We start from the raw sequence: 19,025 nt of genomic DNA, 5'->3' as shown, positions 1-19,025 counted from the left end.
CAGATTGTGGAATTAAGAACATTATGCAAACATTTCATTTTGTATTCATTAATAGTTAAACTACATAAATAGCTTCTGATCTCTGAAACATTCACCATAAATATACTTGATTTTTCATTAAAGCTCATATTTTCAATGCTGTTACCATGCTAAATTAATTTTTTCAAAAAGCCTCCCGCCCCTCCACTCCCACCCCCGGGGTCAGGGAATATACTGTATAGTGTGCATAACTGACCTTAATGCAGTAATGTGATATGGATACTATTTATTATTATTTATTGCCCACCTTCAAAAGTGTTAAGAGTGCTTTCATCCACTGAAGGATTTCCTGTAATTTAGTAGGGAGGGCGTTCCAGAATTTAGAATGAATCCAGTAAAAAAAAGATATATTGTCAGAAAAGTGCAACCATTTAGTGGCTTCTCATGATTCTTCCATCCTAGTCCTAAAACAGGTTAAGGGTTTGGAAGGAGCAGTCAAATATGTTTTGGCAGAATGAGAATCAAAATCAGGCTTAATGTCACTGGCATACGTCATGAAATTTGTCATTTGTGACAGTTGTACATTGCAATATATAATAAAAATCTATAAATGACAGTAAGCATATATAAAAAATAAATTAATTCGGGCAAAAGGAGAGCAAAACAAAGTGCAAGCTGCTGAGATACACTTTATAGGCAATATGCATTAAAGCCAAGATGTGTCTGTGGTGGCTGGAGATTTTGTTGTTTGAGATGAGGTAGAAAATGTTAAATTATGTGGGCTGCTTTGTATTGGATGCTAATTTTAGTTGAAATTGTCCAGGCAAATTTTTTAAAAAGTTTTTCTTCCTGCACCTGGCTAGTGTGTTGAAGATAGTGATTAGATAATAGGAAGAATGACACTGACTGCCCAGCCTTTAACCAAGTCTTGCACCCACCATATTTGTGGGTTGTTACAGTAAGTTTTCTCATATGGAAAGAAGTCAGTTATACTAGCTTCACAATGTCCAAGACATTATGCATAGATTCCATTGTAGGAGTTGGCCCTTATATGACACTCGTACAACATTATAATACTAGTCACTGTTCAGTGTATGCTGCATTGTTGCTCAGATCTTGTTGTATTTTGGTAAAAATGGAAGAACTATTGTAATCAGATTCAAACATTCATCTTATGAAGAAGGGATAAAAATTCCTACAAAAAGTATTGGATATGGCCCAGTCAATCATGGGCAAGGCTCTCCCCTCCAGTGAGCACATTTATTTGGAGCGCTGTCGCAGGAAAGCAGCATCCACCACCACCACCACTCAGGTCATGCTTCTCACTGCTGCCATCAGGAAGAAGGTGCAAGAGCCTCAGGACTCACACTATGAGGTTCAAGAACAGCTACTGCCTCTCAACCATTGGGCTGTTTAACCAGTAGGGATAACTTCATTCCACTTCAGTTGCCCACTGAACTGTTCCCACAACCTATGGGCTCACTTTCAAGGACTCTTCAGCCCATGTTCACTAGTTTTATTGCTTATTTATTTATTTATTATTATTTTTCTCTCTTTTGATTTGTACAATTTGTCTTTTGCACATTGATTGTTTGTCCATCTTGTTGGGTCCGGCATTTCATTGTGCAGCATTACTATGGTTCTTGGATTTTCTAAGCATACTTGCAAGAAAACCAATCTCAGACCAGTATAAATGCATGTTGATAATAAACTTACTTTGAACGATCATTGATAATCCAACTTAAAATGGTTAGACACATCAACTCCTATAAAAGGTCCTGGGTTAAAATTATTTGCCTTACTAATAACTACAAATGCCTTCCTCTGTGTGAACTATCACTCTCGTCAGAGCAACATTATCTTAATGATCACTGATTTCAATTGAAACACCAAGTTCCCAGATGTCTGTATGGAGAACTTGGTCAGCTGAATGGGCTAGAGCTACCGTTTATGTGCTCAAACATGGTGGCTGATTGAAAACCTGGGGAGTTATACAATACTACTCTTGTTGATGCATCGGGATTGCTTGCTGCACCAAAGGTTCAAAAGTTAAAAGTCAACCATATTGCTGTTGTTCTGATAAAGGATTGTGGCTGGTAATAGCCGATTTCCTTTCTTGACAATATTCATAGCTGGATGGATTTTTACCATGTTCTCATTGCTTTGTAATCACTAATGCAGTTAGCTCTTTTTAAAAAAATCTAATCAGCCAAATTTAAATTCCTTAGCTGCCATAGACTAGTTCAAGCACTTGGAGTAACAGGCCATCAACTTAACCACTATGTCACATTCCTCAGTTGTAGATTAAAACATTGAGTGCATTTTGGAGACTGTAATTTAACTTTGGGAAAATGAATCAATATTTCTCCTTGCTTTCATAAAGCATATCTGTGAACTCCAAAAAATCTCAAAGCAAGCCATATTGCAAATCAGACAGCACGAATAGGAATTAAATGAATTGCTTTTCCAAAAACTGAAGTCAAATAAGACATAGAAATGACAATCTTTTCAGTAGATATCAACAAAAGTTGATAAGGTCCATTACTAAAAGAAAATTACAGTACATTTCTTTGGACAAAAATGGAGCCCCAAGTAATATATTATACAATAAAATAATTTTAGAATTTGAAATGTGAGAATTGTATACATATTTTTAAGAACTTTATTAGTAACTTTATTATTTATTAGTAAGCTGTTAAGTTCAGCAGCAAATTCACATCAGATTACACTAAAAATAGCAAAAAAAACTCCAAAGTGAACCAAGTCCAAAATACTTTGGTTAAATTGCAGTGTTTAAAGCAAAAGAGATGAAAAACAAAGAATAAACAAAGAAATATCAACTCACACATTGAAAATTACTTTGTTTACAAAAGCATCCAGATAAAAATATCAATAAAAACAAAGAGTACTGGAAGGACTAAGCAGGTCAGACAGCATCGCTTTATGGGCCTACTCTTCCACATGTACCAACCACTTCCTTGTCATGAACCTTTGCCCTGCAACCACAGATATAACAACCACTCTTACTGCATCCCTTCCCACCATTCAAGGATGCAACCAATCCTTCCAGGTGAAACAGAAATCCACTTGGACTTCATCCAACTTAGTAAATTGTTATCAATATTCATGATTTGGTCTTTTGTTTTTGCACCAGGAAATCCAGCAACTTTTGGGTAACCACTTTGCAAATACCCACAGGGCTGACCTTGAGATTCCAGTTGCTTGTCACTTTATTTTCCATTCCTCTCTGATCTATTTGTTTGGAACCTTGTACATGGTTTCAACATGGCTCAAAATAGCTCAAGGAGTAGTACCTCATCTGAATGGACATGTTGCAGTCTTCAGAGGCCAATATCAAATTGAACCATTTCAAATAATTCACTTTCTCCTGTTTGTATCAGAATTGATCACTTATACTGAAAGGTTATCCATGTTGAATATTACCTTAGTTTTTGTCTTCGTAGGCACTGACTGATCTGCTGGACATTACCAGCATTGTTCTTTCCTCTTCAACTTTCTGCAACAACTCTGACCTGCATATTACAACTTTACCATGTCCCTGTTTTTGCTCCCTTTAGTTTTACTCAATAATGTATTAAACAGATGGTTTCCAAATTACTGGGATCATGTCAACAAACCTGATTTCATCAAATATAATCACTTTGTCTTTCCTATCCCTGTCCATTCCTCTAACTTCATATTTGTTCATTTTCTCGATTTCGACTGTTACAACTGTCTTCTATCTGAAACACTATATCTGTCTCTTTCCACAGATGCTGCAGAACCAGCTCAATGCCTCCAGCATTTTCTGTTTTTGTTCAGATTTATAGCATATGAATTTTTATGATTTTCCAGAAGTTTTCTAGATAGATAGCACTAAGCAAAACTTTATACCTGTTTTTTGCTGTAGACTGGCTTTGTTCGTAGCGATTTTTTCTTTTTTCTGCCTTTTCACGGGTTGATTAACTAATATAAAATCCTCTTTAAAGACATGAAGCAACTGTGTCTCTTTCCCATACTAAAATAAAGCCAAATTTAAATAATTACAAATAAAACAAATAAATACTTCCTACATGGTGCAATTAAATTATAAAAAGAAAAATGAGAACATTTGAAAAAGGCTGTAGCACACATGATTGAAAGGATTAACAATTTTGAAAGGGAAAACAAAGTATAATCACAAATGATTGCAAATGAGAACAGGTATTTGGAGAGGAGGAAAACAAAGAGGGACAAAAAGTACTAAGTGGAGAAAATGGAGAAGGAAAGAGGAAAATAAAGGGAAAGACAAAAAATTCAAATACTATGGAAAAAAAAACTTGTAACAATCCTCTAAAGTTATCAGAAAAACTAATCTGACTAAAGGCAAATTGCCAGGACCCAACGACCAATATCCAAGGGTTTTAAAGGAAGTGACATCAAAGTTGATAGAGCTTTTGGTTGAGGTTTATAAAATTCAGGTTTCTGGGAAGGTGAGTGGATTGAAAACCTCCTGTTCAGAAAGGGAGGGAGACAACAATTGGGAAGCTATAGAGTATTTCTCTTAACACCTGTTGCAGGGAGTATGCTAGCGTCTGTAAACAATCAATAACTTTAATAAAATAAAATTAAGACAATATGGTTTTATGGCAGGAGGAGGCATTAAGAGAAGCTTGATAACTTGGTTTGAAGAATGCTGATCACTTAAAAGAAAGACGGTCAGAATAGAACGTAGAACACAGAACACAATACAGGCCCATAAACCTCACAATATTTTGCCAACAATTAAGGTGCATGTGGATTTCCTCCTGCAGAGAGTAGTGAATCTCTGGAGTTCTCTACTCTGGAGGATGATAGAAGCTAGAATACTGAAGGTACTTAAAGATGGATCATAGCATTTTTGATAGCACAGGCACCTGAGTCATAAACTACTGATGCAATTCAGCAATCTGAGTACATAATCCAAGGAGACTTTCTAAGTGCGGTAATAAAGGACCATGACATTTTGAAGATGTTGCTTTTCAGTTGTGGCTTTGAACAAGGCCCTGTCTGCCCTCTCCTCGATTCCAAGGCACTATTGGAAGAGCTGCAATGAAGCTGCCCCAGTGCTTTGGCCAATATTAATTTCTGTGAACAACTAAAACAGACAACTGGTTGTAATCACATCGTTGCCTTGCTGTTAGTGAGAGATTCAATATGCATATTGTCTTCAATATTTGGAACAGTAGACGAGCACACTTCAAAAATACTTAATCAGCTGATAATCCTTCTCGGATGTTCCTTAGATCACAAAAATATTCGGATCACAAAAGGTCACAAATTCTTCATAATAATTATTAAAGTGTCATGTGAACACATACGTTTCACAGATCAACATAAAATGGAAAAAAAAACTTATAGAGGTAAAACATGAAGTGCTTTTAACTTACAAGCTCGGTGATAGCATCTAGTTCAATGATGCAGCCTGGTCTTGCTGTTGACTGTTGACTTACTATATTGAAAACCTCTCCAACAAGTCTCTAAAACGAAAGTTAAAGTCGAAAAGTTAATATTCAGCCATATTCTGTTAAAGCATAATCTTCAGATTCATGGACAGGCTGACACAGGATATTCTATACAAATCCGTGAATTTGCTTCTGATTTATATCCGTGTGATGGGGGAAAGATCAAATGGTTTATGAATAGCATTAGAATAGCCCTACTACTCATCCTCCCTTAAAGGGGGAAATTACAGACAATCTTGCTACATTTTCTTTCTCTGTCAATGCCACAATTAAATGAGAACATCAGTACCTTAGACAAATTTAGAGCAAATTTTGAGAACTTTTTGTGCCATAGTACAATTAACCATTGTCTGATAATATCCAATTATAGGCAGAAACAATATCATGATTTATGATATTTTACCCACTGAAGAATGCTGCTTACTGTAACCCATTTTGCACTGGGGTATGTGCACATTTCTGAGAATGACTACAGCAAATCAAAATTGTATTATCCAAGTAGCATTTAAAAAATTAAACAATTACTTACAGAGATTTCTGGATTAGATAGCTCACTTAAAAGCTTTTTAGCATCAATAACAGCTTGATATAATCGTAAATACCGTCCATCACTGGCCACAAAACAAGCACTAGGGGAATTGCAATAAGCACCTGAAATATAATCAGAAATTCCATTATCGCATGGCATTGGACACTCATAAAATTACTGAGTAGGGCTCACAGCTAATGTATATTACAGATTGACTACAACACCTAACAAGTTCCAAGAACAGTGGCATAGATGGAGTATAAAAAAATAAGGCTTTGTGAAAAAAAGTGAAGATAACAGAAGCAAGCTAAAACCAAATGAACCAAAATTGGATGAAGCCATAATTTCTGGTTCTATTCAGACCTATGTCTAGAACTATTAAAATAACATTCTTTTAAACTTTGCACCAAAAATCTATGAAGTTAGAAAACATGGATTTTCTTTATTTAGAATGTATAAAATCATAATCATAACTTTACCAGATGGCGTAACTGAGAAGTAAACAAATAAAATGTCCGAAGAACATGAATGCATTTACTTGATAACACAATATAGACATACCCAGGCAGTAACTTGGTATCAGAGTTGGCAACCAAGCCACATTTGAAAAGGCTGAAACATGCAGAGAGTTGATTCGTGCCAACTCTGATACTCCTCCAGAGTATGACAATGGCCCAACTGGATCAACTCGCCACAGAATTAGTTCACTGTATATTGAATTAGAATCCTGGAATGTAGCTGTTGTGCCATTTTCTCTCTGGTTTCTTGACAATGAACTGCTACATCGCAATGGGTCAAAACTCCTTCCTTCATTGTACAAATACCCACCATCTGGTGTCCGTAGGGCATTGTGGTATGAAGTAGTTAGAAGTAGAGGTAAAACTGAATGGCAAGCTAAATCATTCAGATGAAAACGATGGCCACAGTAACGAGACTTATGAGACACTCCAAGGACAACTGAAAATGCAGACTCTTCGGCAAAACTGACAGCCCATTGATTCAAGGATCCATCAGCATGCTTGGAGATCATCAGCACATTAGGTGTGAAGATACTCAGTTTTAGATTACCAGTTGATTTGTTATGACCAGCAGAAATTAACATGCCAGATGAGGAATGAGTCAGACCATGTGGCTTTTGTTTGCCTTGTTGAATAGCCAAATCCACATTCTTTGTGCAGGCATACATAACTATGCTCTTGCTGAGAGAGTTTGCATCACCAGTAGGAAATGCAACAGGAATCCGACAGGCAAACGAAACCTAGGAAACAAAATATACACATTAAAAAATTTATTTTCAAGATCATTGTTTGGAATTGTTAAATAAGCACCTTACATTGCAAATACATCTACTATAAAACCTGAGATACAAAGGAAGGAATGTTTTAAACACCCTTCAAGATACAAACCACTCAGAGTTAATTAACATTTATTCCTTTCAACAGCAGCAAGGCATATCATGATCTTTCAATAATTTTCAGATATTCAAGAGGTGTAACAATATTTTTGGAAGTTGACCTGTCCCACTAATATGTACAGTGGCATGCAAAAGTTTGGGCACCCCGGTCAAAATTTCTGTTACCGTGAATAGCTAAGCCAGTACAAAGATGAACTGATTTCCAAAAGGCATAAAGTTAAAGATGACACATTTCTTTAATATTTTAAGCAAGAAAACTTTTTTATTTCCATCTTTTACAATTTCCAAATAACAGAAAAGGAAAAGGGCCCGAAGCAAAAGTTCAGGCACCCTGCATGTTACTTAGTAACACCCACTTTGGCAAGTATCACAGCTTGTAAACGCTTTTTGTAGCCAGCTAAGAGTCTTTCAATTCTTGCTTGGGGGATTTTCGCCCATTTTTCCTTGCAAAAGGCTTCTAGTTCTGTGAGATTCTTGGACCGTTTTGCATGCAGTGCTCTTTTGAGGTCTATCCAAGATTCTCAATGATGTTTAGGTCAGGGGTCTGTGAGGGCCATGGCAAAACCTTCAGCTTGCGCTTCTTGAGGTAGTCCACTGTGGATTTTGAGGTGTGTTTAGGATCATTATCCTGTTGTAGAAGCCATCCTTTTTTCATCTTTGGCTTTTTTACAGAGGGTGTGATGTTTGCTTCCAGAATTTGCTGGTATTTAATTGAATTCATTCTACCCTCCACCAGTAAATGTTCCCTGTGCCACTGGCTGCAACACAAGCCCGAAGCATGATCGATCCACCCCCGGGTTTAACGGTTGGAGAGGTGTTCTTTTCATGAAATTCTGCACCCTTTTTTCTCCAAACATACCATTGCTCATTTCAGCCAAAAATTTCTATTCAAGAAGTTGAAAGGAACATCTAAACAAGCCTGATGCATTTTAGAAACATAGAAACATAGAAAATAGGTGCAGGAGTAGGCCATTCGGCCCTTCGAGCCTGCACCGCCATTTATTATGATCATGGCTGATCATCCAACTCAGAACCCAGCCTTCCTTCCATACCCCCTGACCCCTGTAGCCACAAGGGCCATATCTAACTTCCTTTTAAACATAGCCAATGAACCGGCCTCAACAGTTTGCTGTGGCAGAGAATTCCACAGATTCACCACTCTCTGTGTGAAGAAGTTTTTCCTAACCTCGGTCCTAAAAGGCTTCCCCTCTATCCTCAAACTGTGACCCCTCGTTCTAGACCTCCCCAACATCGGGAACAATCTTCCTGCATCTAGCCTGTCCAATCCCTTTAGGATCTTATACGTTTCAATCAGATCCCCCCTCAATCTTCTAAATTCCAACGAGTACAAGCCCAGTTCATCCAGTCTTTCTTCATATGAAAGACCTGCCATCCCAGGAATCAATCTGGTGAACCTTCTTTGTACTCCCTCTATGGCAAAGATGTCTTTCCTCAGATTAGGGGACCAAAACTGCACACAATACTCCAGGTGTGGTCTCACCAAGGCCTTGTACAACTGCAGTAGTACCTCCCTGCTCCTGTACTCGAATCCTCTCGCTATAAATGCCAGCATACCGTTCGCCTTTTTCACCGCCTGCTGTACCTGCATGCCCACTTTCAATGACTGGTGTATAATGACACCCAGGTCTCGTTGCACCTCCCCTTTTCCTAATCGGCCACCATTCAGATAATAATCTGTTTTCCTATTTTTGCCACCAAAGTGGATAACTTCACATTTATCCACATTAAATTGCATCTGCCATGAGTTTGCCCACTCACCCAACCTATCCAAGTCACCCTGCATCCTCTTAGCATCCTCCTCACTGCTAACACTGCCACCCAGCTTCGTGTCATCCGCAAACTTGGAGATGCTGCATTTAATTCCCTCATCCAAGTCATTAATATATATTGTAAACAACTGGGGTCCCAGCACTGAGCCTTGCGGTACCCCACTAGTCACCGCCTGCCATTCTGAAAAGGTCCCGTTTATTCCCACTCTTTGCTTCCTGTCTGCTAACCAATTCTCCACCCACACCAATACCTTACCCCCAATACCGTGTGCTTTAAGTTTGCACACTAATCTCCTATGTGGGACCTTGTCAAAAGCCTTTTGAAAATCCAAATATACCACATCCACTGGTTCTCCCCTATCCACTCTACTAGTTACATCCTCAAAAAATTCTATGAGATTCGTCAGACATGATTTTCCTTTCACAAATCCATGCTGACTTTGTCCGATCATTTCACCGCTTTCCAAATGTGCTGTTATCACATCCTTGATAACTGACTCCAGCAGTTTCCCCACCACCGACGTTAGGCTAACCGGCCTATAATTCCCCGGTTTCTCTCTCCCTCCTTTTTTAAAAAGTGGGGTTACATTAGCCACCCTCCAATCCTCAGGAACTAGTCCAGAATCTAACGAGTTTTGAAAAATTATCACTAATGCATCCACTATTTCTTGGGCCACCACTTCCTTAAGCACTCTGGGATGCAGACCATCTGGCCCTGGGGATTTATCTGCCTTCAATCCCTTCAATTTACCTAACACCACTTCCCTACTAACATGTATTTCGCTCAGTTCCTCCATCTCACTGGACCCTCTGTCCCTTACTATTTCTGGAAGATTATTTATGTCCTCCTTAGTGAAGACAGAACCAAAGTAATTATTCAATTGGTCTGCCATGTCCTTGCTCCCCATAATCAATTCACCTGTTTCTGTTTGCAGGGGACCTACATTTGTCTTTATCAGTCTTTTCCTTTTTACATATCTATAAAAGCTTTTACAGTCCGTTTTTATGTTCTCTGCCAGTTTTCTCTCATAATCTTTTTTCCCCTTCCTAATTAAGCCCTTTGTCCTCCTCTGCTGAACTCTGAATTTCTCCCAGTCCTCAGGTGAGCCACTTTCTCTGGCTAATTTGTATGCTACTTCTTTGGAATTGATACTATCCCTAATTTCTCTTGTCAGCCACGGGTGCACTACCTTCCTTGATTTATTCTTTTGCCAAACTGGGATGAACAATTGTTGTAGTTCATCCATGCAACCTTTAAATGCCTGCCATTGCATATCCACCGTCAATCCTTGAAGTGTCATTTGCCAGTCTATCTTAGCTAATTCATGTCTCATACCTTCAAAGTTACCCCTCTTTAAGTTCAGAACCTTTGTTTCTGAATTAACTACGTCACTCTCCATGTCACTCTCCATTTTGGAAACAAGTCCTGTAGACTGATGAAGTTAAAATTGAACTTTGAGAAACATTCTCTCCACATCCACTCCATCAAGGCACTTCACCATTCGATAGCTTTCAATCAGGTCACCCCTCATTCTTCTCAATTCTAGTGAATACAAGCCCAGATCCCTCAGACGCACTTCATAATGCAAGCAATTCAATCCTGGAATCATTTTTGTGAACCCTCTCTAGTTTCAGCACACACTTTCTAAGATAAGCAGCCCAGAACTGCTCACAATACTCCAAGTGTGGCGTCACCAGTGCTATAAGGTTTCAATATTACATGCTTGCTTCTATATTTTAGAACTCTTGAAATGAATGCTAACATTGTATTTGCCTTCCTCACCACTGACTCAACCTGCAAATTAACCTTTAGAGAATCCTGCACAAGGACATCCAAGTCCCTTTGCACCTTAGTTGTTTTTATTTTCTCTCCACTCAGAAAATAGTGAACCTGTTCATTTCTTCTACAAAATGCATGACCATACACTTCTGACACTGTATTCCATCTGCCATTTCTTTGCCCATTCTTCAAATCCAAGTCCTTTCGTAACCTATTTTCTCAAAACAACCATCTTCACATTGTTGGCAAATTTTGCAACAAAGCCACCAATTCCATCATCCAAATTATTGACATATAACGTAAAAAGAAACAGTCAACAGCAAAGAACACAAAGGTTACTAGATTCTATAAGGTCCTGTGATTAGGCTAAGGTTAAATTGGGAGTTGCTGGACAGTGCGACTCAAAGGACCAGAAGGGCCTATTCTGCGCTGCATCCCTGAATAAAAATAAAATAAATAGGATCATAATCCACTTCAATAAGACCTTGCATCTTATTGTTTGCCTACACTTTATTTTCTCTGTAACACTATTCTGTTATTTTCTATTGTATTATCTCAGTGTAGGGTTGTAATGAAATGATCTGTATGGCTTACATTCAAAACAAAAATTTTCATCAGTAACACAAGAGATTCGACAGAGTAACACACATAAAATTGGAGGAACTCAGCAAATCAGGCAGCATCTATGGAAATGGATAAATAGTTAACATTTCAGGTTGAAATTCTTTATCAAGACTGGAAAGTAGGAGATAGACAACAGAATATAAAGGTAGGGGATGGGGAAGGAGGACAAACTAGGTGCTAGGTGAAGTCAGGTGGGTGGAGGAGGGGGGATAAAAGTAAGTAGTTAGGAGGTGATTGATAGAAAAGACAAAGGGCCGGAGGAAAAGGAATCTGTTAAGAGAAGAGAGTAGACCATGGGAGAAAAGGAAGGAGGAGGGGCACCGGGGAAGGTGAGAAGAGGTAAGAGGCCAGAATGGGGAATACAAGAAGAGGGAAGGGGGAGGGGAAAAATTACCAGAAGGAAATACATGTGACAGTAATAAAAATTACCATTTTTATTGTCCTTTTCAGAATGTTATTATAATTCAGTTAATTCATTGAATATGTTATTAAATCATTTTCTGGAAAGTAGAAAGCAGGCTCATCGAATATACAATATGAAAGAACATAAGTTACCTTTACCTGCACCTGTCGAAACATCCCAGGTTGATACTCATCCAACCAGTCAACGTGCCACACCAACAAGGAGCCATCCATCGGATGAATACTGAAGAGCATGTCAGCATCTTTGTTCCATTCAGCTAACAGTCCATCAACTTTATGATCAATCATAACATCTGATGAAGTCTTTTCCTCAACATCTTTGTCTAAAAGTACAGATTGTATAAACCCTGTAATAATTATTCTTTGCATTAAGAATATTTCTTCTTAGGAAATTTCCTCTTGGAATTTAAGCACTAATATGTTGTGAATATACATACACGAATACAATGCTAAATATAGGATGAAACACTGTCCACAGTAACAGTTTGCTCAATTGCAAAACCTAACCTGACATACCTAACCTAACCTTGTGTCAAATTATGAGCTGGAATCATAACCTTTGTGGTGAGGAGAAACAGTTGTGCAATAAAATCACCTTAAGGATAGCTACATACAGCTCAAGTAATGAGCACAAGTAACATTTACAACATAAGCAATAGAAGAATATTTTCAATATGGTATAAAATCCACAGAATTGTTAAAGAAATATCCACACCATCTGTTCACTGAGCCCTTGCTACTTTGAAAGAGCAATCTAATAGTTACCCTTTTTACCAATTTTTCCCCTGTACTTCTACAGCAACCTAGGATCTACAGATCCCTTGGTTAATGGTAAGGGTTCATGACATAAAAAAGGTTGGGAACCCCTCCTCTGTAACGTCTTTCAAATGTTATTCAAATCCTTTTCAAAAGCGGGTGCAAGTGACAAATTGCATTTACCATCCTTTCAAGCAGTGCGTACAGAAAACAAAAATACTCATTGTGGTTTTTCCTCTTGAATATTTTATCTAGTTCTCTGGTGTTTAGTTGTCTGCCAATAGTTACTTTATAGTTACCATGTTTAAATCCTCAATATTTCTTCAATTTATCTATCTCTAGGACCACAGGAGAAGTTTTCTGTACCTTTTCTAAGGATCTTCAGAAACTTAATAAAATGTGATGTCAGAACTAGACATAATATCGGAAAGAGGATGAAACAAAATTCTGCAGTTTCAACACAACTTACTTGTTTTTATGAGCTGTGCCTCTAATTATAAAACGCAAGCTGTAAACCAACTTGCCTTCTATCACTTTGCACTCATCTGCATTACATTTCTACTCGCCATCTGCCCAAGTATATAACAAGCAAGAGGTTAATTGATAATCTTACTTCAAAAAGTAATTGGGGGAGATTTGACCCTATTAACACAACAGAAAGTGACAGCGGCTTTGAAAGTGATATAGGTTAATGCAAATCTAGGGTACTATAGAAAACTATGAAGGCATGGAAATCAGATGGTTGCAATTGGGAGAATAAATTGAAAGGTTTGACAGATAGGCAGGGGTTAGCTTCAAACAATTAATGCAAACAAGAAAAGTGATTCATCTATGGTTGACGAGAGAATTAAAAGTAGTGATAAGTGTAATGAAGAGGCTTATAGTTGCTGGAAATAGTAGGTCTGAGGATTAACAACATTTCAGAACTCAGGAAAGAAGACCCAAAAAATAAAGACAGAAATATGAAAGGACACTTGTGACAAACATAAATGATAGACTACGAGAACTTGTAAAGCTATATTAGAGGGAAAAAGACTGGTAAAGTGTGGGCTTTTTAGAGAAAAAGGACAAGTTATAACATCAAATAAGAAAATAACAGAATAATTACATAATTATCTTGATTGTGAAAGACGCACAAAACTTGCCAGCTATATTAGAGAATCAAGGGTGTATCAAAATAAACTAAAAGAATTAAGCACCATTTAAAAAAAAAAGAGCTAGAGAAGTTGATGGACTTGAAAACAATTTGAAAGAGTTGGCTTTGGAAACAGTGTATGCTCTGATAGTTATCCTTTAAAGTTCTTCAGATTCTGGAATTAGTAAATGTGCCCCCCCCCTTATTATTTAAAAATGAGAGGGTTGGTTAACAAGTTGGACTACATACAATTAGGAGTAATATGGAGCATAGACAGACAATTAATTATCAAGTAGAAAGTGAAGAATAAGAATAAACACACTGTTCTCAGACTTGAAGGCCATGATGAGATCAGTGCTTTGGATCACATCCATTATTCACAATCATATCAATCAATTGGCTGAGGGATCAAAATATTCAAGTTTGTTCACATTAGATGGGATTGAGGATGCACAGAAGCATTAAAAATATAGACCAGCTGAGTCTGTGATAACATGACAGATGGAGAGATCATGGAAAGGCATGAAATGGTATGAGCATTTGTTAAGTTGTGAGAGATTGATGTTCAAAGGGATTGAGGAGTGCTTATACGCAAATCGATGAAGGCAACACAAAGGTACACAAAGCAACGGAGTCGGTAAATTTTTTGATAGCTTTTTATTACAAGAGAATTTTGATATTCAAATAAATTTTATTGCAATTGCATGGGATCATGAGGGGAGAATATTGGGTGATGTATTGAAGTATGTGTATGATTTTGGTCTCCTTTCCCAAGAAAGGATGCACTTGCCATAGATGAACTGCAACAAAGGCCAAATAATTTAAAATAAAAAATATCCTTTTCAAATAGCATAATAATTTTAGTTTCCAGATTTTACTTGTAGTTAATTTGGATGGTATTTTTATTAAATGTTCAAGGAAAAACAAGCATTCAGAATGTGAAACTTAAAACAATGGCGCTTAAATCAATAAAAGGAACAATGGAAACATAGCAAGATTGAAACTCCTGCTATGTTATTTGTTGATTAAGGAAAAATGTGAATTTTATTTGTAAAGATTTATTAGCTTTATTTGTCACACGCACATCAAAAAACACAGTGAAATGCTTTATTTGCATCAAAGCAAATTAGCGAGGATTATGCTGGACAAAATGCAAATATCGCCATGCTTTTTGATGCCATCATAGTATGCCCACAACTCAACAATCTGAACTGTATATCTTTGGAACATGGGAGGAAACTAAAGTACCAAAAGGAAATAGAAGCATATGGGGAGAATGTACAAACTCCTTACAGATGGCAGTGGAAGTCAAACCCCGATCTTACAACTGTGACTATAATGCGATGTGCCAAGCACTAAATTACCGTGTCACTTCATTTTTAAAAATGTTTGTTATTCATTTAAAGCAGAGGTTGATAGGCTCTTGATTAGTCAGGGATCAAAAGTTACAGGGAGAAAGCAAAAGAATGGAGTTGAGAGGGATAATAAATCCCACGATCGAATGGCAGAGTATACTTGATAGGCCAAATGGCCTAATTCTGCTCCTATGTCTCATGGTTAGCTTTTATGTAATACTTGCTTAATTTGCTTCATTGTTTTGTTGGATTGCTGAAGTCCTGTGACAAGCATAGATTTTGCTGCAGGCAAACCATTGCAAAAAATGTCACTGAAGCACAAGCATAAAGCATGGAAACATATTTCAATGAACAAAAGGTAAATTGATACCTTCATCAGATTTGCACTCCAATTGTCCATATTCCTCAGTTCCAGACTCTGGAGATTGCTGCTCTAAACTCCGTCGCAGTTGCTGCAGAAAGACCTCCATTGACAAGGTAAAATGCAACTCCTTGTTGTTCAACCAATGGACTACAAAAGGTCCGTAAGTTTCTTCATTTTCACTTAAACTTAATGAAGTGATAGAAGGCAGGAGTGGAATGTCTATTAAATAAATTTAAAAACCTAATTAATATACTATGGTAAATTTGACATTTTGAATATTATTCACATAACCTGAAATTTATTATTTCTAATCACACATTACATGAAAATGGAAACCAGGCAACTCCACGGTGCTAACCAAAATATAATCAGCGATCTTTTCCAAAAAAATTAAAGATTACAGCTGCATGAAAATTGTGGTTTGTGATCCCCTTAAACCATTTGAAATAACAGCATAGTGTTTGCGTAACAGTATATCTTGAATGGACATGGACAATATTATATAACACAACTTTCTCAGCTCTACATCACAGCACTTAATGATCTTAATGCAAGCAGCATTTAAGACTGAAGCTCCTTATTTTCCAAACCAATTGCATAAAGTGTAAACAACATTTCACACTTACTGAATCCAACATTGAGAGGGAAAGCACCAACAGATTGTTTAGCACTTTGAAACCAACCAACATATTGAATTGGTTAAAGGTGCAATGAAAAGTTTAACAGAGATGAGGAAACATTTGCAAGGTGCATCCAGGAGAGTTTTTTGAAATAGTATGTTGAAAGTCTCATCAGGGAAGGGGCCACAGCAGACATGGCATTGGTGAATCAGCCTAGCCACCCAAGCTTCAGTAGGATAGCATTTTGGGAACAGTGACTATAATTGGAAAACTATCAAATCATAATGGACAAGGAGAAGACTGCACCTTGGGAGAAAATGCTACACTGGAGGAAGACTGATAACAACAGTGTGAGACAGGAGCTGGGAAGTGTAGATACAGAGCAGCTATTACTCTACAAGTCCACATCTGACAAATGGGAGTCATTTGAAGCTCAGCTGACCAGAATTTGGGACCAACATATTCTTGTGAGGAAGATAGACAAGGGCTGAAAGCTTTGGGAACCTTAGATAATGAGCAATACAAATTTTGTCAGAAAGGAAAAAGTAGAATATGTAAACTTTATGACATTGAAATTTTACAAGGCTCTTGAGCAAAATAAAGGAAGCAAGACAGAACTTAAATAAAGACTCAAAAGTGCTAAAAATGGCCATCAAATGTTCTTGCTGAGTAGGAGTAAGAAGAATCCCAAGGCATTTTACATATGCATTAAAAACAAGAAGGTTGATTGGAAGAGGACAGCACATCAGAATGGCAAAGGTGCTCAGAATCTTTATCCCGGGGTATAAATAAATAAGGGCATCCGCTAGTCTTGCGAGAACATGGATCTGTGCCTGGAAAGTCTTCACTCTCCAGGGCGCAGGCCTGGGCAAGGATGTATGGAAGACTAGCAGTTGCCCATGCTGCAAGTCTCCCCTCTCCACGACACCAATGTTGTCCAAGGGAATAGGACCCATACAGCTTGGCACCAGTGTTGTCGCAGAGCAATGTGTGATTAAGTGCCTTGCTCAAGGACACAACACGTTGCCTTGGCTGGGGCTTGAACTCAAGACCTTCAGGTCGCTAGTCCAATGCCTTAGCCACTTGGCCACGTGCCCACATCCCAGAGTAGTAATGTCCAAAACTAGAGGGTTTAAGGTTAGAGGAGGAAGTTTGAAGATGTGCAAGGCATTTTTTGTTTTATTCTCCTAAGTACTGTAGAGTACAGGCATAGTCTGCTTAATGTCTCCTCACACGACAAACCTGACATCTCAGAAATCTATGTGATAGATTTTTGCATGCTCCATTGCAAACATAAACTCTGGCCCAGATAGACTGAAAAGACAGGGTGCCGGGATCAGAGATGAGAGCCGATTTTACTGGCTCTCCATTATGGTCACTCCACTCTCCATGGTGCCAAGGTTATGAAGACTGCTCTGGCTGCTATGCTCCGTGCTCGCTAATATGATGAACTGATAAGCAATGCTTTAGGCCTACTCCGAGATGCTCTGGGGTTCAGATCTGAGGACTCAATTTTGGTTTGGAACATTAATTTTTGCTTCAATTGTTTGCATGTTTCGTGTTACTTTTTCTTTCTCTATACATCAGGTATTGGCCTTTTATTTTTACTTTTTTTTCTTTAATTGAGTTCTTTCAGGTTCTTTGCTTTGTGGCTACCTGTGAGCAAGCAAATCTCAAGGTTGTATAACTTATACAGCTTTGATAGCAAATGTACTAGAATCTTGAATCTTAGATGTGAAGATCTATACACATTTTCTCAGAGCTCACCGAGCCTCTATATAATTGTCTTAATTCCTTGCTGAACCTTTATGTTAACCTCCAGTGACTTTGTTCAGCTGATGGACTGGTTTTGCTCTGGTCTTTGTCAAATATGCTGCAGAGGTTAATGATACCGGCTTAGATAAGTTAAACCTTATTATACTTTGTATTAGTAGTCTGTATGAGTGACTTCCTTGCTTTTTTTCCACAGAACAGTTGAGCACAATCACAAAATACTTTGGCAATGCAGATACACAGGTTAACCAGAAAGGAATTTCATGACAATTAAGAAATGCCATGGTCACCATTACTGACAACAGATTTTTAAAAATGATTTTATATAAAACATATTTGTATTTATTTCTAGCTGCCTTGATGAGATTTGAATTTTTATTGCTGGATCAATAATTACCATAATAGCCTCCCATTACAGCTCTAGCAACATAAGCATATCACCAAAACCACATGTTGTTCAATCTTGTGTTCAACTTTGATCTCCTCTCCAAAATCCATTAACAGACTTATTGTGAAAATTAAACTTCAAATAGTTCACCCACAAAAAAAAACTCCTTTCAATTTTTTTTTGTTTTAGGTGTTTAAATTTACATCAGGTAAAAGACCAGTTATCCAGAAGCTCCAAGTATGAATAAGGATTTCAAGCAGCAGCTGAAGCTGGACAGATGTGCAAGTAAGCAACATTACAGAAGTTGAAGAAACCAGTAGCAGAAAGTAACATGCAGTTTGTATTCTTCTCAAGATCACATGCATAACATCAAAGTTTGCATACACCTGGTTCAGCCTCAGACCAGAGCGAGGGTTGAGTTAGTGTTTAAATCCGTACTGGCAACCAAAAACAATGACTTATGTCTACTCAGTGCAGTTATGCAAAATTTACATACCTTCATCAATGGCTGGATATTGGGCACAGTCTGTGACAAATTTGGGACAGTGCAAGACTTCAGAAACGGGTGTAATCAATCAGAATAACAATGTTCATCAATAAATATGGCATTTC

At 37.7% G+C, this 19,025-nt stretch overlaps 1 protein-coding gene across 6 annotated transcripts in view; it reads right to left on the bottom strand.

Annotated features, from left to right (window-relative positions):
• The window catches only part of dmxl1 (Dmx-like 1), a 201,695-nt gene that overhangs the window by 109,667 nt on the left and 73,003 nt on the right, over window positions 1-19,025 (bottom strand). For 3 of the 6 annotated variants that reach the window (XM_063068695.1, XM_063068698.1, XM_063068700.1), the window contains 6 exons: window positions 15,639-15,851; window positions 12,155-12,369; window positions 6,553-7,249; window positions 5,992-6,113; window positions 5,388-5,477; window positions 3,874-3,997 (listed from right to left, as the gene is read on the bottom strand). In XM_063068695.1, the coding sequence (XP_062924765.1) occupies window positions 3,874-3,997; window positions 5,388-5,477; window positions 5,992-6,113; window positions 6,553-7,249; window positions 12,155-12,369; window positions 15,639-15,851 (1,461 nt within the window). The remainder of the gene's footprint in view (window positions 1-3,873; window positions 3,998-5,387; window positions 5,478-5,991; window positions 6,114-6,552; window positions 7,250-12,154; window positions 12,370-15,638; window positions 15,852-19,025) is intronic. The other 3 variants (XM_063068696.1, XM_063068697.1, XM_063068699.1) reach the window with 3 other exon arrangements.

This window comes from Mobula hypostoma, chromosome 16, assembly GCF_963921235.1.
Source record: "Mobula hypostoma chromosome 16, sMobHyp1.1, whole genome shotgun sequence".
NCBI classification, from domain to species: Eukaryota; Metazoa; Chordata; class Chondrichthyes; order Myliobatiformes; family Myliobatidae; genus Mobula; species Mobula hypostoma.
This window is presented reverse-complemented; position numbering and strand designations above follow the sequence as displayed.